The sequence below is a fragment of the Anser cygnoides genome, chromosome 7 (assembly GCF_040182565.1).
Source record: "Anser cygnoides isolate HZ-2024a breed goose chromosome 7, Taihu_goose_T2T_genome, whole genome shotgun sequence".
NCBI lineage: Eukaryota > Metazoa > Chordata > Aves > Anseriformes > Anatidae > Anser > Anser cygnoides.
In genome coordinates this window covers 22209604-22232028 of record NC_089879.1, presented here as the reverse complement: position 1 = coordinate 22232028, position 22425 = coordinate 22209604, and the positions used below count along the sequence as shown (strand labels likewise).

Below are 22425 nucleotides of genomic sequence, written 5' to 3'. Positions count from 1 at the left end.
TAGATATCGCACCTCTGAATTTGAGAATGCATTTCAAGTCATCCTCTCAGTAAATTCCACAAAAGACAGGGATTATGGCTCATGTTGATCACTTGTGCAGCACGAAACATCTTCAGATGCTGAAAAATGCAGATAAGAACCCCTTGGGGTTTGAAAAGCACCTTGCTGCAGGAATCAGAGGGCTTTGAACATCCCCACAAACCTATCTGGATATTCGACCTAGCCAATCACCTCAGGTACACCTCATCATTTACCTTTTGCATCATTTATCATTTACAGTGCCTCTCACTGTGGCAAAGACTTTGCTTAGCAACTCGGCACCACTTCTCAGGAAGCACTTTCTGAGGCATTAGCGAAGTGCCTGGGTCGCTGCACCAGCTCGTCCTGCTATGGCCGGCTGCTGCCGCACCAGGAAAAACAACGGCACATTGACCCTCCTCGGGCTTCCGCACGCATCTACCAGGTGCAGCATCAGCTACCATCAAGGTCTGGCACAACACAAAACACTTAGCGTGCTTAGGTACACAGGAATAGTAATAATAATAAATATAACTGAACAAATATACATTAGTAAATCATTCACATGTATGTCTCTCCCCTCACCACGCATCTCTTCAAGCAGTAGTAACACATCAAGAAAACTACAGGGAAAAAGTATATTCCAAAAAACATACACGATCAGCACTTTATATGGTTGCAGTGTCCCAAATATTTTGATAAACTCTGGTTTACATCGGAATAGCTCCGTATGCGTGATCATCCACACGGAAGCACTTTCCTTTCTTCCATTACAATCCATACGATTGCATTCTTGGGAGGAACAACGGCATAAAAACATACTTACAGACAAAATCTATCTTTCAGTACCTTTCTATTTTCGCAGCCCTTTCTTCAGATCTTTGCAAGTCTTTCTGACTTTGGCCCTGCTACACGTTACAGATGGATTATGAGGCACACAGCGTATTGCCAGATAGGGACAGACTCGATTTTCTGCTTCCAGTTGGGATTTCACTACTTCTAGGAGTTTCTAGCATCCAGTTTTCAACTTCTTGGAAGTTTTAAACATCAGTGTATATTACATACAATCTAGCCATAAATAGAAACAATTACACCACAGATCGATGTTTATTTATGTTCAGAGATTAAAAAGCATTTCAAGGCTGATCCCAGGCCCGGATGAAGAGGTTTCTGTGGACACTGGTTAGAAATCAACGCGCAGGAGAAAGGAGACGGGTCTAAATATCGGATCAGGGGATGATGCTATGGAAGGTGTCTCTGGGTTTTAGAAGAGAGGCGCATCGCACACTTCTCGAACCTCTCACGGACCTTGCGGGATGAGCAGTTAGACAGCATTACCAGCTGCTGCGGCTAAAACACAGGCTTGAGACTCTTAGGAGGGCAAGTTCCCCCCCTACCTACATTAGCCAAAATACCATCAGCAGTTTTTAAGTCAGAGAGACCCACAGAGCCATTAGAGAGCCCTGGCACCAGGCCGGCCCATTTATTCTTCAGGTCAGCATCAGGAACTGGAAAGCACCGTTGTTCCCTTGGCAGGGCTGGACTGCAGCACTGCCCCGTGCTCACGACGGCCTTGCAGCCCCCTGGAAAAGGGTCGATGGAGGGGGGGGACGGTGCCCGCACTGACACTGAGCCCACTGGCGGGTATCAGCCTGGGGGGAGAGGTGCAGGAGGACCGGGTGGGTTGGGGTGCGATGGGGCTCAGGGGTACAGGGTGCAGCAGCACGTCATGGTAATGAGACGGGGAGGAATTGAGTGGACCTTAAATAAAAACCAGGAGCACCCCCAAACCAGCCAGGTTACTGAGCACGATGCTGGGGTGTGGGAGCAGCAGGGGGACGTGTGCTGTCAGCACAGCGCTGCAGGCACATGGGGGGCTTAGAATGTGCCGGGGGGTCCCCACCTGCTTTCTCCAGTGGCTCTGGGTGACGGGGAGGAGACGGGGACCTCGGGGAGGTCGTGGGGAGCTGAGGGAGCCCAGAGGGTGGGGGCAGAGACTGAAGCACGCGTGCGGCATTCACGGCCCCTGGGAAGGCTGCGGGTCGGGACTTTGGAAAAGCACTGGCAAAGTAAAGGGAAAGAGAGGGTTTCTGCTCCGCCTTGGGCAGGGGGCACAAAGGGATGCGCTGACCCAGGGAGGGGGGAACAGACAGGCTGAGCGCGTGGTTAGGGAAAAGAAAAAAGGAAAAAGAAAGAAAGAAAAAAAAAGCCAGAAGTGCCCCTCGTGTATGTCTAAAGAAGAGTCGGTCTCGTTAAGGCAACCGCGGCCCCGGCCCCTTCATCCCCCCAGCACCCCCGGCGCCCCCGCGCCCACCTCTCGGCCTTGGTGAACTTGCGGAACGCCTGGCGGAGGTCGTGGAAGGAGCGGTAGGTCTGCGGCTCGGCCGAGATGCCCTGCGCCCGGGTGGTGCGGGGCCCGATGTGCGGGCTGGGCGCGGGCAGCACCGACTGGCACTTGTGCAGCCGCCGGCGCAGCTCCTGGATCTCGTCGTCCTTCTCGCCCAGCCGCCGCTCCAGCTCCCTGATGCGCTCCTCCTTGAGCAGCAGCAGCGCGGCGAAGTCCCCCTCCAGCTCGCTCATCCTGGGCAGCGCCGCTGCCCCGCGCTAGCGCCGGGCCGCTCGCATGGAGCCGCCGAGCGGGGAAAGTGAGGGGGCGAAGGGGAAAAAAAAAAAAAAAAAAAAAAAAAAAAAAAGAAAAAAAGCCAAGGAAAGGGGAAAGAGCTTCCGTGCTGCTCCGCGAGGCTGGGAGCCTGGAAATAGCAACAATTACCATGTGATCGGAGGGTGACGCAGCTCCTTGTAACTGGAGCCGAAGACTTGGGACTCGAACGAGAGCACTTCATAAATATTGAATCGCCGCCCGCTAATGAGCCACGTGGAGCCGCCCCGGCCCCGCCCGGCCCCCGCCTCCTCGGCACCCCCTCGCGTCCCTCCCGGGCACTCGGCATCCGCCCCCTGGTCCTCCCCATCCCACCCCCCGGGTCCCCCCGCATCCCACCGCCGGCCCCTCCTGCTCACCCCACCCCCTCGGGTACCCCCACCCCTTCCCCGGCTCACCCCACGCCGCTCCCCTCAGCCCCTCCAGTCCCTCCCCACTGCCCCAAGCCCCCTCAGGCACCTGCGTCCCCCCCCCGCCAGGCACCCCGCATCCCCCCCACCCCCCCAGGGGCACCCAGACCCCCCCCCCCGGCCGGGTGCCCCCTGTCCCAGCACTCGCAGCCCCCGCGCCGGGGGGAGCAGGGCCCCGGCAGCACCCCGGCCCTGTGCGAGCAGCCTGGGCGCTCGCCAGTAGCCTCCGGGGAGGCCGGAATTCGCCCTTCCTGGACTTATTTGGAAGAGCCCATCACGGACATGAATGTTTTAACGCCGGCTGGCAAAGGGCACCAGCGGCTCCTGCGTCGCGTTGCCCTCCCAGTGCAGAGGGAAGGCAGGAGCCGCTCGCTCCTTCCCTCCCCGGGGGTCCCAGCCCAAGCCGGGCAATGGGGCAAACGCGGCCCCCGGCTTTGCCGTGGCCCCTGCAAAGCATCTGAGCCCGGCACGGAGGACGGCGTTGTATCAGAAAAGTCTTAGATGCACGGGGAAAGCAATTAGCGGCCTCTCTTTTAATGAGGTGGAGGCAGTGGGATGTTTTCCCGCACTTGGGCCCGTCCCCGCAGCCTCTCGCACGCGGCTGTTGCCCCCCAGAGGCAGAGCTGCTCCCAGGTCCCGTCCGCATCCCAGCAGCATCCCTGGGACGGGCAGGGCTGGGGGGGGTGGAAATTATAAAAAATAAACTGCATGTGGCTTTATTGGAAGGCAAAGAGCGCCATCTCGTGTAGGAAACCACCGCGCAACGCAGGGCAGAGATTTGCAGACGGACGGACCCTCCACTTGCTGCTCCAGAAGGGAAGGGGTGCCAGAAGGGCAGGGGGAGCCCGCACACGGTCGCCGCCCCCCAAACATTTCCCTGTTAAAATCTCGTTCCCTAAAAAAATACCTTCATTTAGGGAAACAGGAGCGCTGTTCCTGCGCTCCTCAAAGGCTTTGCAAAAGCATTTTCTGGCAAGTAACTAGGGAAAGAATCCAGAAAGCGCATACTTTCCCCAAAACACACAGTAATTAGGCAGTCAGATCTCACCACTCAACCAGTGCTTTTCAGGGTTGTTTTTAATGCACTGTTCGTTATTCGCATTCAAGGACCGCCTACAAGCCTTGGTCTCCACGCAGAAACAGGAACCTGGATAAATGCTGAAACAACCACAACGTAGAGACGATAACCAAGCAAAGATACCCAATGATAAAAACGATACCCAAAGATAACCAGTGATAACCAAGCAAAGCACTGGTGCTTCATACCACAGCTGTCTACAGTCCTAAGACTTTCGGTTAGAGGTGGAAGTAGATATGTAGAGACCTTCACCAACGAAGACCACTCCCAAGAGCAATCTTGCATTTCTGCCCTACAGCAACCCTAATGCATCAGAAGAACTTTCCCAAAGAGGTTTTTAAAAACCAACCAAACGCTCTGGTTTTTACTGGAAATCGTGCAATTCTTTTTCAAACCCAGTAACAGCACTTTGAGGTTTAAGCTATTTTGCAGCCCTGGGGACCAGCAGGGCAAAGAGAAAATGTCAAGAATGCCATAAATTAAGTGCAATTAGAAATTTACTGTGGATTAGGAGAATCTTGTCACCACCACCCCACTCTGACAGGCTCTCTGGTCTTCACCTCTACGTTACCAGACCCAAATACAGACATTGCTTATGACCGTGTCTCCTTATAGAGTCTTGTTTAGATGGAAGAAACCCTCTGGAGCAGAGGGTAGGACAGAAAAAGCAGGTCCCAGACTGCCTTCTCACCCACGCGATCTCGGTTTCAAACGTTCGAACGGCGCAGCATGTGATCAGTATTAATATCCCACCCGGATTTGGATGCTTTGTCCGTGGCCCTGCGTCTGAGCAGCAGCTGGAACTGAAGCGCTGAGCATGGCCAGACACCTAGATCAGCTTTGGCCCTCCCAAGTCTTCCCAGCATCGCTGCTTCTGCTATGCAATGCCGTGGAAGAGGGTTTACAGAAAGTAGGCATGTAAAATACGCCAGGTATTGAACCAGGAAGGAGCAGCGCCTTCATTTTTCATTCAAACCCCTTCTAACAAAGGGAGATTGCTTTGCAAGAGTGAAGCACGCAGACATTACTCAGACTGCGGCTGTAATTTCCCCACTGCAGGCTGTGCCAGTAACCCCTTAGTGCAACTTTAACAGGGTATCAGAGGTGACGTGGGATTTTATAAGATCAATAGCTTGGCTTTTATTTCACATCCTCCACCCCCTGCACTGCCTCCACTATTTCTCTGGTAAATTCACTTTTGCTAGCAACGAGCCCTGCAGCAACGTGCACTGGAGCATTTCCCCCATGCAAAAATAAAATACATATAACAAATAGAAATCGGTGTTTATGATCTTTTTAAACACGTATTACCCCTCCCTCCACCCTTAACATCAGCTAAACCTTTGCAGCAGCTTCCTAAGGGATGCAACTGTCCAGATGACACGAGGTATGTCCTCCAGACACATAGAGCAACTTATGTTTATAGAGAGAAAGCATATATAAAGAAAGGAGTTAGAGGATCCAAAGTTCTTGTTTTAGAGGGCAGCAGCTATTTCTTTGCCCTGCTTTGCTCACTCAGCCCTGCTCTCCCCTCATCTTCCAGCCTTATTTTGTAAACCAGCTCCTGGAAACAGGTGCTGTGCCAAAAGCTGGGTGGTACCAAATCAAGAGCTAATTAAGTTCGGATGCAGCCCAGAGACTGCCTGCCTTCATCTGGGTTTTTCTTCATAACCATTTCCTTATCACATACAAGACAACTTGTTATGGGAGGGTGTTTTAAGGTTACAAGAAGGAGGGATTAATTTTTTCCTGTTTCAGTCTCTGGTATTTCTGTTGCTGCCCGGAGAACAAAGACCAAATGTGGTTTTCATCCCTTGTTTTCTGGGTAATCTAATAAATTGTGTCACCTCCCCAGTGTCTAATTTACTACAAGCTGCGAGGCTTCTTCACCATGCAGTAACTCCTCAAATGGGAAGCCATAAGCATCCAAACAGCTTCCTTCGCACGGAGAAATGCAAAAAATATGGTTCTATTAAAAAGCTGTCTTCCCCAAATTCCCCAGCAGTTGATGCTGCTACTTCTCACAGCCCATCTTGCTGCCCGACACCTTCCAAAGCGCCGTGGTGTTTGCTTTGTACACCACCCAGCTGCCCAAGGACACGAGTGGCTCCCATGAAGCCTCCAGTGATGCCACCCAAACATTTCCACAGGGCTGGATTGACTTTTCCTCCCCTGCTAAAGCCAACCCCTAAAAATGTACAGAAAAATGATGTTGCAGGCACAGAAGCAGCCACAGGCTAGAGGAAGCTATTCATTTCTTCAGCATCCAAGATCTAGGCTCTAAGGTTTCATTAGCTCATGGAGTTACAGGGTTGTCCCACTTCATTAAACATTTTTCCTGCCATGATAAGCTGGAAACATTTCCTTGTATTCCACTCCTGCTTTTTGGTAGGTTTTCTCACTGTTGTTTATGGCTCCATGGGTTTAATTTCTTCTTGTATGAACATCAACTAAAGCACCCATCAGAATGTGATGAGCAGGATGTCATTTTCCATAATGTTAGGACAAATAAGAAGCCAAAAACATTTATTCAGATGCCTCGGCATGACCATTTCTGCTACACGTTTGTATCACCAAGCTCTTGCTGTGCTTGCTCGACAGCATCACAGAGATGAACAGAAAAAAATGCCCAGCAGCAGCAAAGAGCACTTCTCTTTTTAATATTGAGAAGGTAAAACAAAATAAAAATTAAACCACACAAGCAAGACTTGTTGGGGCTACAGAAATCTATCATTCAAATTTAGACACGTTGAACTCTTACACCCGAATTTCTGCTGTTTGTCTGGTACTATCCAGATGAGTTTCCCTCCCTACAATTGCAGCTGTGTCACCACTCCTGTGCTGCACACTAGCTTTTGCAAAATTTTGGATATGCAGAAGAATGAAGAGCTTTGTTGTAACTGAATTTTAAAAATATATATATATTTTTTTAAATCACTTCCTGGTAGATTTCTCCCTTTGTTTTTTTAAACAGAAGATTGCCATATAACTTCTTTTATCTTTAATCATTTGATCTTACTACAAATTTAGGCACAAGCTTTTCTGAGCTCACCACCTTTTTCTACAAAGACTTTTTAAAGAGCATAACAATAAAAAAGAATAATTATAAATTGTATAATAAAAATCCCTTCACCTTTCAAGGAAACATCCTCCAGAGCATTTCAGCTCTTCTGCAAACCTCACCTGGCTTGGTGGCAGATACATCTGAAACATCCCCTGGTTTCTTCAAAGGCAGAAGGAAGAAACTGGATTGGCACGTTTCAGGGAAGAACTTGCAGCAACAAGAGCAAAGCCTGCTGAGGAGCAGTGTCCAGGACATGTGCACAAGAGCACAGCTCTAACACTGCTTGCTGGCATGTTGTGGCAAAGCCAGAGTCAGCACACGCAGGGGGAGCTACCTCATGGGGAGTGAAGGGGAGCAACGTCAGGTCTATAGGATTTCAAGCCCAAGAATATACATTTTCCTACCATGAGACCCCTCAGAGCACTTTCTCATTTTTGCAGAAAAAACAGAAATGAGAAAGCCTTTGTGATTTTTTTTTTTTTTCAGGGTGAAACAAATGATCCTCACCAAAAATGAGCTGCTGTACTTGATGGGGTTACGTTACATTTCCCCAGCATGAGCAATATGGCCTACCAATGGCACTACTGCTGTGAGATGGGGTTCTGACATGGGGAAAATCATAGAAAATGTTTCAGACTGCTAATAGTTACAGATGTCAGGCAGTAAAATCCCGATGGCTCCTTCTTTAGAGACAAAATCATATTAAGAAGAATTAAGTTCTTGATAAAATGACAGCTTCAAGGTTCATGATGGGAAATGACACAACTGACCTGATTCTTCCGACTTCCTGTAATATTTTACCACGTCGAGCACTTACAATGTCCTTCATTTCTCTTGAACTATCCAGGGCGTTCCCAGATGAGCACTCTGAGCCATTTCCTATACATTAATGTTTTACGGGAAGGGCTCTTTGCTTCCCAGGGAAGGCACTTCCCACAGGAGAGGTACTTCCACCTTAGACATGAGCTCCAGAGCAGTGGCAGGTTCACAAAAGGACTGGGTACGTTGGTTTTTAATAAGCTAACAAGCAGCTACAAACACAAACCTCCCTCACAGCTTTCACACAAAAATGCAGTTCCAGATCTTACATATTTCCTTCTCTTCTTGTTGCAATGTGGTGCTCTTAAGACCATCAAAATACTCCAAATTACTTTGAATTAAAGAGCCCTTCATTTCCCAACCCCCTGCATGAAAAGATTAACTCTCACTAATCTTTGGCTCCTTTCTGAAACCCTGTTGATACAAACTAGAACTATATTCAAGTTCAATACTTTTGGGACTCCTCAAAGCAAAACCTCTCTAGTCAAGGAAATAGCAGGTCGTGACATCAGTCAGATACTTCCTCACTTGCCACCATGCAGATAACCAAAGATTGCCTGAGGGTCCAACATTGCATCACTCCCACTAGTATATCATGTGAGAAACATGGCTGTCCTGAAGGCTTTAGGGTCCTTTCAGGGATGTTGGTAGAGGCATCTAACCTTGTAATCTCACCAGGCTTGGACCCAAGGCCACTCCCAGTGGGAGCCACACCTGTGGTGTTTCAACAGGTCTCCCAGGGCCATGTCCTGGAGGCTCAGGGCCACCTCCAAGGATGCAGAGCCCACAAGCTCTGCAACCATTTTTTGTGAAGGGAAGAGAGGTGGACAGAATAAAATAAATAAATAAATAAATAAATAGAAATCGTATTTACTCTCACATCAGATAAGTCCTGGTCTCTTGACTTCCACCAGGGAACAACAGCTTCAGGTGGGGTCATGGGCTAGCAATATGGGAGAGAATGTGCCCTTAGCTGGCCAAATCTGCCACTTCCAAACAGCAGTGGTGATGCTGCTGTGTTTGACAAACAGCAAGGATTTTCAGTGCCACACAGGGTGAAGTGACCACGCTAAGGGCTGCAGAATCAGAGGTGCTTTGTTTTCCCCAGCCCACAGGACACCGAGCGGAGCACTGCTCCCAAGTCACCTCCTCCAAAGACTCACTGGGATGCAGACAAGGCACAGCACAGCCCTCAAGTGAACAACTTCATTTTCCACAGTGCCAAGTCCAGGTCTGACATCTCCCAACATGCTGTAGATCATGGGCAATCTCAGAACAAAGCTTCTTCCTCCTTTCTGCTCAGCATGTCATCTGGCACCCAGTAACGCTGGGCTCTGATGGCAACTTCCAGCTGACAGCCACCTGGCCAGCCACAAATACATTAAGCCACTGAAGGTCTATTTGGAGACGAAAACGTTTCTGTAAAATGCTCAGCCTCTCATCTGTGACAAATCTAAAAAGCTTTCTGCTCCTTACAACCATGTTCGAGTGCCGAAATAAAACCAGTGTGCTTAGCGTGACAACTGACGGTTATCTTGGGAAAGTGACACCAGGCCTGACTGGAAAGAGCTGCTCTTCCTGAGCACTGCTCTGAGTTTATATTCGAACAGCTCTGAAAGCTGTCTGCGTTATTGCTGGGAGTATTTGTGGAAATCTACTTTGAGGTGTCATCCATCTTTCCCCTTCTGAGGCCTGTTAATCTGTCGCCTTTGAACTAGCACTAGAGATGACAACTCAGGCATAAACAGCAAAAAGAAACTCACTCGAGATGTCAGAAATGGCTCTTTAAATTAGGAAGGTGACAGAGCTGTTAGAAAATGACCATTGCCTATTTTGCTAAAAAGGGAACGTTCAGTGGCACTAACACCAAAAGAGAACTGGTCCCATGCCAACAAACGGGCCTGCACAGAGATCTCAAAGGCAAAGGCTGCATGAGCGGCAAGGACCTCTGAGTGCAGCACTCCAGGTTACCGTCCCGAAAATGACTCTTACCTTGAATTATTCTGACTTCAAAGATGCATCAAAAATTCCTCTTTTGAGGTGGCAACCAGGCACAGTCACAGCAGTTTGGCACCTCCCATGTCACCCAGCAATCCCCCAGGCCCTGGCTGGAGGCCCCCTGGGGCAGGCCTCTCCAGCCCAATCCCACTCAGGGCCACCTCCCCCCCATCCTAGGGATGCTCTTCCAAGGGACCCATCTACCAGTGAGGTTATTTCCAGAGTCCAGAAACAGCCCCCATTCCTCACTTTGCTACCACAGACCACCTTTTGGACAATCTTGTCATCAGTTCCATTCTTCTGTTACTCAGCTCTCAACCTGCTTTTCTACGACATCGTATGAATTTCAACTGCTCTGTAGAACATGCCAATAATATTTGACATTACAAGACTGGCTACTGCCTTATGACATCCTTGTCACATGGCATTTTAAGAAGCTTTTATGTCTTTATATGATATTTAGGTGTTTGAGATTAGCTGTTTATTTTCATTCAGCAAAATTCGCACTCTCAGAGAGCATCCCATAATTTCCTATTCTCAGTTTGGATTTCCACATCATTTTTAATAACAATGCAACTTCCCAGCAGAGCTGTCAATGTCAGTCTCAGCCTGTGAAATATTAGTATGCTGAATATCAATTCTCCTTTTCACTTCAGTTTTGCCTTTCTGCAGCTTACCATGTTTGCCTTTAAAGGCTCTGTCCTCTCTAAATGTTTGCCTTTTAAAACCCCAAACAGCTATATGTTCAGCTTCTATACATCTTGCTTTTAGAAGCTACTGATCAAACAGTTTGAAGAATATCCTTAGCTGCCTGCAGACTTTTCTAACACAAGTTTTTGTCAAATCTTCCTTAGAAACAGACTTTTTTATGATCAAACACTTTCTGGCTGAGAAATAACACCATTCACTGCTCAGCATGTATTCATAAAGTGTATGTGTGGGGGGAGAATAATCTGAAACTAAAACAAAACCATTTGCAAAGGCACTATGAAGTTTACAATCCAGTTCAATCAATGCTGACTTTAGTAACAAGTCTAATGTACTTCAGGTAGACCAGGTCAAATTAATGAAGGTTCAGTTCATTAGGTAGAAGTAGATCAGGAGTACATTATGGCTGGGGAATTGATTTATTTATTTTTTTAAAATCTAGCAGATATTTACAATGAAAAATGAGGACAATTACTGATGCTATGGATCACTACAGAAGTGTCTTGCAAGGATGTAATTGTCACAAACCAACGTAGTTTGGTTTTCACCTCAAGCCCAAAGATATATTTACAATCTCTTTTTTCTTTTACTTTCTATTAAAGATGTAAACATGAATTCAGCAAGAAACACCTAGCACCATAGGAGCATCTGTAGGACCAGCTCAGTGCAGTGAGCAAAACCAACAAAACCAGATGCATTTAATACAAATTCATATTTTTCCTTTGGTAAATTTGTTCTGCATTTGAGCATTTTATGCATCACCAGCTTCCCATGCTAGAGCTTGAAAAGAGCTAGATAAGCACACTTTGCTCCTATGAATCACCTTATTCATCAGCTGAGAGATAATGTTGTTTTTTCAAAGCAAAAGGACAGTGGAGAATTGCTATTCAGAGTCAATGTTTACCATCTAGATCAATGTGTTTTCACATATATTTTTTAAAAAATGGAGGTGGTGGAACCCAGGGTGATGAAACATTTCCATCCCCCTATTCACCAAGATCAGCACCTATTAAGCACAACCTCAGAGTGACAGAGCTGACTCCAAACTGACTTCACTTCTTTGCCAGATCTCTATTTATGACCAGACTCTCCCCACTTAAATATATATATATATATTTACATCATAAATTCTATCACATATCAGTTTGAAGTGTAAGACACTATAATCTGGGTGATCCTACACATGAAGATACATATGCTGAGTAGCAGTTACATTTTGTATGAACCTTAAAAAAGACACTATGAAATTCCTTCTCCCACTGAAGTTTCCCACTAGCCATAGAGGTAAATGTTTGGCAGAAGGGACTTGTCACCTACATGCAAGATGTCCACTACACTAATTCTGTTTGTACTGTGGTCACACAGGGAAGGGATATGTTACTACATAGTACTTGTACTAAAGAAGTCTGTGAAGTCCTCAGCCCAGTCAGGATTTTTGAGCTGACACCTGTAGTATCTTTCTGTAGAAGAAGTTCCAGATCCAAGTCACCTGAAGTACTGCGGCTTCGATGTCTCATGTTTTTCAGAAGTAGCTTACACACACATAAAATTCTTCTGAAGTGTAAAAGCCTCTTGCTCTAGTTAAAAATCAAAATGCTTTCACATAGGGACGTACAATTAATGCAATCAGTCTTGCCAGCACTTCCGCACTCACATTTTAGTGAGACTTATTGTCCAACATGTTCTCAGGTGTGCTGCACATCAGGAAGCAAACCAGCATCTTTGCAGGGCTTTGTACTACGGCTGACTTGCACTGAATGACTTAAGCCACACTCAGCTGCATACACCCATGGACTCTGGCTCTAAACCCTCTACCATGACTCCTGATTTGAGATTAACTTGCTCATCAGCATCCCATGTCCAAGCAGCAAGGTCCCATTCATCATCTTCCATCTGGCTGCCCTGGAGCAAATATCAATAGAAACAACTGTTGCTAAATATTGTCTCCATGGCAGGGCTATTATATCCTGCATGGAGTAGAAAAATATATAGTTTTTTCTTCTTTATAGGAATACATCGTCCTACGTGTGCCCTTTGGATTTAGCTTCTTACAAATGCAGCAGCTCCAGGTGAAATGAGACACTGCTTCAACCCAGGCTTTCCCCCAGCTGATGTGACTGGTGCTGCCTCTTGCAAATATGCCTCTGCATCACGCAGCCAGTCCCTTTCACTCTGCTTTTCTCAGCCTCTGCAAGTTACTGGGGGTCTGTTTTTCCCAGATCTGCTCGACGAATGGAATTGCAAGTTTTGATGAAAACAATAGGCTGAACTAGTCTCACTGATTCCTTCAAATCATCAAATTTCCAAAGCTTCTTTCATATTTAAACAATGATCTCCTCACCATCTCTTCTTGGATTGATGACTCCAAAGCTGAGAAGACCTCCAAACTACATCCTTCACTCAAAAATCTCCTTTGTGTACCGCTCAAAAGCTTTCCTGCCTTCCCAGTTTCCCAGCAAACAAGAAACATCCAAGTTTTTCTTTCCAGACAAGACATATTCTCCCACTCTCTACAGCGGTATCTGAAATCCAGCTTGTTCATCCCCACCCAGTAGTACAACACTGAGTGTCTCTCATTCCTCTGCACCAGCAACACTTTAAAAACTTGGGTGAGGAGCTCAGGGGACAAGAAGGCATGATATACAAATTGCTGGATATTGGACAAGAAGGTGGTCAAATCACAGGATCCCAGGATATCTGGTGGCACAGCCGTTCCAAAGCTAGGACATGATACACAGCGCCTGGATGAAGTGTGCACAGCTGATGGTGGACAAGATTGCTGCTCCCTAACTTTCCACCCCCAACTCTCAAGTTAAATCCTTCCAGAAAACAACAGCCTAAGGCTAAGTGGAAAATATCCAGCCTAAGTCTGGCATATATACAGGTAGCTAAAAGTGGGTCATTTTAATAGAAAGTAGCTTTACCTAGTGCAGCCCAGTATTATCCTCATAAATGGTGATACTTTGCTGTCTTTTCTATTTTTGTAGTCAATATAGTGATTTTTTTCAGGATTAAAGTCTGGCTTCATCTCTGTAAGACCTGAGAGGACCAGCCCAGTGTTTAATGCAGTATGGCCCAACAGTTCAGTCAGGGATAAGTACTGAAACAGAGTTTAAGTACTGATAAATAGTAGGTAAAGTTACTGAATACCTTGAATATTTTTCCTGTTTTATGATTTGGGACATTCCTGCAGGATCGCTTTTAGAAACCCTAGGGACCTTCTGCAATTTCAAGATAAACACATTGATTTTTGTGCTGTTTTATACAGACCCTTCATAGTTAACAGCATAAAAAGTTTCATCTGATATAAACTGAATGAGCCTGTTTCTTTATTAAAAAAAAAAAAGTGCTATTTATAGAATAAAATTACTTGTTGATTTCAGAAGAGGTAATAAAAAAGGAAAAGAGTTTGTTGAGTGAAAGGAATGGAGAGCCAGACCCAAGGGGAAATATATTCCCTTTGCAAGGGATGTTGGCTCTGCAAAGCTCAGCGTGCCTACAGGAAAATAAGGTATGGGAGTGGTGGTGGGGAGGTCTAACCTTTGTCTGTACTGCACCCTGGATAACCAAACGGTTTTTCAGGACTTGCAAGGAGACATGTCTCAGGGACCCCACTAAATTCTTATGAGATTGGTACCATTTGAAAGCTGAACTTGGACCCACAGATCCCAGTAGACCACAATAAGTATACATGCTACTCTTCCACTGAAACTGGAAAGATCTTCAAAGGTTGACACACGTGATGTGAAGAAGATATTATCCTTGACTAAGATTGTTACAATTACTAGCTTCTTAACTGGTCAATTTTTTTCCCCCACAACTAGCTGTAAACATTAAATATAATGTTGTAGTAGCAGTAATTTTGAATATTTCGGTACAATTTTTATGCCAGCATCTTTCTCTAAAAGAATGTTTCTTTACAGCCTGTAGAAAAAAATAATGATAAAACAGAGTAGAGTAGCAAATCAGCAGAGAAAATCTTCAGTTTGTAGGGATGGAAAGTGTGCAGCCTATCCCTGCCTATCAGCACCCAGCAATACCACGCAGACAAGCTCACTCTTACTGCCAAGAGGTTATTTCATAGGAAAACGCAGATGAATTTAACAACATAGCAGAAATCCAGGTCAGGCCATCGACACATTACAAGGAAAACAACAAGCAGAAGATATTTACCCCTTTAAGGTGTCATCTGTGACATTTCTCACCTGTAAGAGGTAACAGTGATGTTAAAATAAAAATAAAATAAAAAACAAGTCAGACCCAATCAATGAAAACATAACTCGAAGGTCAATATATAACTCCATTTTTAAACCAAATGCCTGAGGACAGAAATCACACTTCAATCTTGAGAACACGATTAAAATGAGACCACGGCACTTCAGCTCTGACTTCACAGCCATTTTCAGCTCGGACTTGATTGCCTGCTTCCAGACCGGAAGCCAGGCTGAGGTTCTTCCTGAACTGGTGGTAGTGCAGGTATACCATTCACTTGTCAAAAAAATCGGGTTTCTCCACACCCCAGCAACAGGGTTTCCTACTTGATGTGCAGGAACACTATTAAATAAATTAAGTTCAGACAACACAACATGCCATGTAGACTTTCTTGACAACCAAAAAGGGAAGGAGGGAAAAAGGGGAGAAATAAAATACAATCAACCAGTATTGACTAAAATTGATCCGCCTTTTTTCAAAATATTTTCAAATATAATGCAATGTTTCATCTTCAAGTAGTCTCAACAGTTGAGTCAGCCCAAAGAAATTTCAGGTTTCTTCAATTCCACAAGGGCAGAAGAAACCTAACAGACACAATTATTCCAGTTGACCAAAAGTACATATTTTTTGGTTAAGCCAGCAAACCAAGAAACAGAGCTTTCCACACAACTGTCCTCAAGTCATAGCCCTGAGGGCACGACTTTGCAAGTGGAACTGAGCTGAATTCTTTTGATGATGAGTAAAGCAGAAGAGTGGCTAGTATGCTGCTGGCTGTCTTGGCTCTGAACTAGCACCTTATAAAAACATATGTGCGTCACCCGGGGCAGCGGCAAAGCCTAGCACACTTCGGGATGAAGTCAGCAGAGCTGGCCACAACCACACTTTAAAGTAAAGTTATTTCACTTATCATGGCAGAGGGCCATAGCACATGAGTGCTCAAGACCCTGTTTGGCATTCTCCGGTGACTGCTTTGAAATCTCGGTCTACCCTTCCTCTTCTTCTAGAAAGAAATCCTTTTGTCCCCCCAGTCTTTATTTTTCTTCAACTTCATAGAATAAAGTATCTTCTGTGGAACAGCTATTACAAACGCATGCAACTAGCCTTCAAGCTAATGTTCATCTGTATGACTACATGACAATTACTGTTTTTATGATTAAAAAAATATACTGCTGTAACAGAGCATCACCACATGTGTGTTCAATTTCTACCCACAATCTGTTCAAAGAGTTACTCATGCAATCCCATAGCTAACATGGTACCAACCACCAACTTCATCCTTCCTAGCACAGCACCCCTGTTCAAAGACATGATGCTTCAGTGGTAGAAAATCTTTGGCAAGGCTAGAGAAGAAACTAAGCCACCTACAAAAACATGGTTTTAATCCATTTGTGGTAGTTTCACTGCAGGATTGACTCATACAGACAAAGAATGGGTGAAAACCTTGAGCTGCTTCAGCAGTCAGCTCCTGCCACCTCCAGAGGTCCCTTTGGAGGCTATCACTTTTCAACTCCAAAAGTGCATTGTCCTCCAGCAAGAGGAGAGGTCTGCCTTGTTTGGGGTGGAAAGACAGTGGTGCCCCATCCAACCCCAGCCTCACCACTGTCCCAGCCTTCCCGACTGGTCTTTGCCTCCCATTCTGATCATGTTCTGCTGCTGACCCAAAATAAAGAAAAGCCTAAAATAGTCCACTTACAGGGTTTCAGTATGCATGGAGAACATTGCATTACTCCTCGCTTAGCAAGGGGCTGTACCAAACAAATAGTAGCAATAATAGTGTATTGCTGGGAAGGGCAAGTGGCTAAATCCACACCCTTGTGACATCCAAGATATTTTGATCACTATATAGAGCAATAGAGCAGCTGAATAAATCCCTATTTAAACTTTTTTTTTTTTAATTTATATATAATCTACCAAAAGATTATAGTCCCAGGGAGAATATTTGTTTACGATTCAGAATGTACACGCATTGCTTGGTTGCATGGCATCTGAACATATTTTTCCCCAGATACACAAATTAGTAATTAAAATATCCAGAACATGCCATTTCTCAGCAATACCCAGGGCTATGTATTATCTCAAAACTGTAATTTGTTACTGAGCACTGGAAAGACTTCAGCAATTTCCAGCTTTGAAAAGTTTTGTGACAAGTTTGTCTGCTTTCAAAAGGACAAAAATAGAAATCAGCACATTACATAAATGTTACTAGCGAGGTTGGTATTTTGGTAGAAGAAATCAGACAGCAAATGAAGGGTAAAGAGTACCATCCCCCTTCTGTGTATCCAAGAAAGAGTAACATCTCCTTCTGTGTATTCAACTTCCACTCCACAGCGGTTATGCTTGCAATGGGCAGAAGCAGGTAGAAAACAAGAAATTTCATGACTTGCAAACCTGGGAGGACACCCCTCATCTGTGAGCATCACTGCAGTCCTTCAGCTACACAGAGGGGATATTTTTCATGACAGCTCCAGTGGAAAACCAGTCTGGACCTGCCTCCCCATTGGAAAAATGTCATTTTGCCACAGCTGGAATTGTCTCAAAGTAATGTCACAACTTCAGAGGGGACGTTCTTCAGGACCAAGACAGTGTCTTTGCTCACAACAGAAGTGAATCGGCCAGCAAAGTTTGTAATGTGAGCATCTTTTAGAAATATATGTTTATTTTCTACCAAGACCATGCCGACCTGGAGTCCCTGACAATGCCATCCACAACAGGAATCTGAAATGATGGCAAGTGCTGTCATGGAAAAAGCAACATGTGCCACCCAAAACCATTGCAAAGGGGAAAATAGGTCTCTAACACTGCCTTATGCAAGTGTTTCTGTAGCCACTTTGCACCCTGTCACTTCAACCTCTTACCAGCTGGATGCTGCAATGGGCAGGAGGAGGTAGTTATCAGGGCCAGAGGAGTTTTAGGAAAAACAGAGCTCAAGAAACCCTTTCTGCTAGGGAGAAGTCAAGATTTGGATTAACAAGTACATCGGGTCTATGGATTCACATACACCTATTAGACCTTAAAAAATTCACCAACCTCAGATACCCACACAGAAAACAAACAAAACGAAAAAACAGCTTAAATCCCTAGGGCTTTGCCCCACTTGCCAAATGCAGCTGTTAGCAGTAAAAGTGTTGTTTTATGTTTACAGCTAACCAGAGTCACATCTAGCCTCAATTGCCATTTCTTGGTCACAGCTCGGGAGTCATAGGAATAGATTCTGTAGCAGTGTTACCAGTTTTTATTTATTTAAAAGCAAAACCATTTCTCTAGGCAAGGAAACATTTGAAGATTTAAACTTGGCCACAGCTGAAAAGAGTTTGTTTAAAAACACTGCTTCAGAATGAATGCGTTTCCCCTACATCATCAGGCAGGAGAGCTTCAGGGAGGGTGCTGGCAGACTATCAGCTGGTGGAGTTCATTTTAAATAGCAAAGCAAACTGTGACACCCCTAAGGCTAACAAGGCCTCAGATTCATTTAGAGAAAAAAATAATAATAAATGCTTCAAAGGAAAAAACACACACCTTACCCCTATGCTTAAGTGACACAGTTCTGCCTAAACTCCACAGATTACACTATTTTTCCATTCTATTATATTAAATATTTACTCTGTTAGTGGTTAGTAGTCACACATCCAAAAATAAACACCACCACCTTGCAACACAGACCCTGCTGTGTGCGGATTTGGCCTAATGCAGCGGACCAGCCCAGCCACCCACCTGAGCTTGGGTGCAGTCCGCCTCCGCAGTGATTTTGCTGGCTGGATCCAAACCCCAGCCCGCAGGGAAGTTCACATTTAGACCAGGTGGAAGGTCCAACCCTCGCAATTTGGACCTGACCTGCTTTTTGCAGCCTCCCAGAGAAGAAACTACTTCCGACCTGGGCTCAAATGAGGTCTCAGACCCAACGAGCCAACCTTCAGGCTCAAGAATACACAGCGTCAAAGTCAACCAACTGGATAAGAGACAGCCTGAAAAACCACTGGGGTAAAGAAAAGAAAGAAAAATTGAAGGAGAACAGAATTGAGAAATATTAAAGGAAAAAGGCCAGCACTAATTCTGGCTCTTGGCACTCAAAAGCTGCTAGTCCAGGTGTAGACATCTAAGTCCCCACTATTGAAATGTCTGTATTTTGGGGGCAATAGGGTCACAGTGTTGCTTGTAAAATACTCTGGAAGGAGGAATGGGCACCTTTCTGATTTATGAGAGTAATTTTACCTGTACACAGAGCTTAATCACCCACTGCATAGCTCTGTGCTTTCCTGGCAGTATCGCTCAGCCCTTACTTAAGTCACTTGCCCTTCAGGTCACAGGACTTTCTTTTACTTCATTCTGCAGCTCTTTTCATAACCTTTCCCTCCTTAGTTCCCAAGGGGATTCAGTACTGGCTGTTGACATACAGCAAGGGACAGACCACTCAGTCCTGGTTTACTCCTGTGACTCCTTTCCTTGAGCAAGAACAGCCAAATTCAACCTTAATTCATTTTTTCCTGCCATGAAGAAAGCTCATTTCAGACAATGAAAAGGTGGCAACAGGATGCTTGTGCAAGGAATAATGTCTGTCCCATTAAGATGGATCACAATTGGACCTCAGGAACCCAGTAACAGATCTGTCAGCAAAGAAGTAGAAATAGGTAGTTTTGCCAGCTGTTTTTTCTTGTGCACAAGGCACATGATGCAGCTTCTCAGGTAGTCCTAGAGAGGGAAAAAACTGAAAGAATGACCTTGGGCTCTTGCAAAATTGCAGTCAGCCCATCCCCAAAACACCATCACAACAGCCACCAGGAAAACTATTGCCCTGTATTCCTGGTGCCACCTGGAAAACTATTTCTCTGTAACACTGCCTGCTTGCTTCTCCATCCTGCTGAGCAATTGGTGGACCAGTGGATGCCTTGGTGCTTGGATTACACTTACCCTTAATTTGAGGTGCATTATCTACACATAGCCAAGCAAACAATTTTCCTCCTTCTGCAGAGAAATAGCTGAGCCATGCTCACCCCTCCTGGCACAGCACACAGACAAGAGTAAATGCTCTTTCTGACTGCTTTTGTTCACCCGCCCCGCTCCAACACTTTGACCAGAGTGTTCTTTCCCTGATTTCCTCTGTGAATTACTAAACCAGGGACCTGCAAAATTCTTGCCAGGATGGCAAAGACCAGTCATAATTCAATCTTGAATCAGTGTTAACAGGTATGTACGTGTCGCATAAAGCTTTGTATTTGATGGCTCAGCAATATCAGAATGACCCAAATCCTCTTCTGCAATACCACAACATAATAAAACATCATATTTTGGTGTGTCACAGAAATGCTTTTCAGAAAACAAAAAAAAAAGAAAAAAAAGTTTTACATATTGGAAACGTACAACGACTCATGGAAACAACTCCCATTTTAAGAGTGAATTTGGAAATATTCTGCATGCCTACATTCTCCAGGTTGACACAAGAGTTATGGAATGGTCTCTGAAGCAAAGCATATGTGGCTAAAGGAAAAGCCACTGGGAAGAAAGCAGAATCCCAGACTATTTGCTTTTGCCTCCCTGGGTGGCCAAAGATCAGAAGAGGCAGAAGACTCTGCTTAGGCAGGAGAGGTTAGTTCAGTCTTACAACTGCCGATCTACTATGCAGAAAAATCTCATTTTCTTCAGTGGTCTCCCAGTAGAGGAAAAGACACCAATCTCCAACAATGACTAAAAATATTTTTTTCCAATATGTAAATATATATGTATATTAAAATTCCACCAAACCTCATTTCTTCAATTTTCATACTCAGACTTTTTATGCAAAATGTCAGCATCTCTCTTATCAATGTCCCTGTATGCCAAGATCAATACCATTTCCTACCTCCTCTTTGTTTCACATATAATCTTACATAATTCACCATTTCCTCTCTCCAAAAAATAAAAGTGTCATTGACCCCATCTTCCTTCCACCTGCACCTAACCACATGGGAAATTCCTTCACTACCAGATTTCCCTCATCAGGTGGGATTTAGGATGGATGTTAACATAGCCAGCTTCTCAGTGCCCAGGTAATACTTGCTGCTTTGTGCCTGAAGGGGACATATTCCATCATGCAGACTTACAGAAGGACTGGGAGACAGCTCCAGCATTTGGTGACAAAAGTCTCCTACTCCAACAAGCTAGACACTGTGGCAGTGCCAAGCCGTCATTCAACTGCATATTATTTGTCCCTAGAAATTTTTTTATTTTTTTTCCCTTAGGAGGGTTCATAGCCACACGCTTTCCATTCTCCTCCCTGCAACACCCCAACAAGCCGTATTTCTTCACCCTGGTTTGTAACACCTGGTAGTGGCCATTTCAAGCTGTTGTGCCACAGGAGTGGTTTCCCCTCATCCAAACCTTTGCCATAACACAAGACCCTGAGGAAGCTACCAGAATGCTGAAGTTGCACCTGTATTAGAGCCCAGGCACTGAGGTCTGTGTGCTATTGAGCAGCTTTATTTCAACCAACGTGTTTCAGGATCTCTCTAGAACTGCAAAAAATCCCCCTCCTCTACCAAAAATAAGTTATACACTGTAGGTGCACATGCAGCTGTGGCAAATGGAGTTTAGGTCTTTTGCAGGGTGTCTTTCCGAAATAAATAGACAAGTAACAGTGCAAATCCTGTCTTTTTCATGACAGTTCTTATTTGTCCTGAAACAGAAAAGGAAACCTTTCTCCTGCACACACGTAAGCCACAGAAAGGTGTTCCAAATAGCTGCGTCTAGTCTTTGGGTCTAATTATTTGTTTCATGATCTACAGTTTCAGCTAGATGAGAGGTTAAAATACATATTCTAAAGACTGAAATGTAAACAGTTAACCTTAATAATTTTGGCATATGGAATATTTAAACAAGACCTAACAACATCAGATTACTTACTGATTGAGATTTGTACAGCAAATTCATTTACTACTTTTCATTTATGTTTTATCTAAACTGTTACTATTAGAACATCTTATTACTTCATACTGAACTTAAAGATGAAATAAGAGCTGGTTGGGAAATCAAAGGTTAGAAAAAAAAACATTTTCATACCAAATAATATTATCATCACCTTACTCCAGAGGAGACATGGAAAAATAACTGAGAAGTAAGTCAGATTTGAACTGTACCTACTCCCCCATGATATGGAAATATTCACTCAGGTCTTCATTTTCATTCTCTGAGCTCTTCCTCTTTGCCTGTGAAACACATATTCAGGAGCTCTCTTTTCTAATAAAGATTTTCTTCCATTTTCCTGAGATTTATTATCATTAAAAATCAACTAGCCAACTTCTTTGTTTTAGTATGAAGGACAAATATTCTGTTGAATTTTTCAAAAAAAAAGATTTAATTTTTTTAAAGCCTAATATAGCATAAACTTTAAAACATATGCCTTTAAAGGTTTGCCTCCTTATCTTCCTATATAGGTGGAGGACCTCGTTTTATTTAAAAAATTGTCACTTTTTATAACTTCTTTGGTATA

At 44.7% G+C, this 22425-nt stretch overlaps 1 protein-coding gene across 1 annotated transcript in view; it reads right to left on the bottom strand.

Annotated features, from left to right (window-relative positions):
* Positions 1 to 2690, bottom strand: part of PRKG1 (protein kinase cGMP-dependent 1) — a 466622-nt gene extending 463932 nt beyond the window's left edge. The window contains exon 1 of the mRNA XM_048069304.2: positions 2333 to 2690. Within this exon, the coding sequence (XP_047925261.1) occupies positions 2333 to 2598 (266 nt within the window). The 5' untranslated portion in view covers positions 2599 to 2690. The remainder of the gene's footprint in view (positions 1 to 2332) is intronic.
* Between the last annotated feature and the right edge of the window lie 19735 nt (positions 2691 to 22425).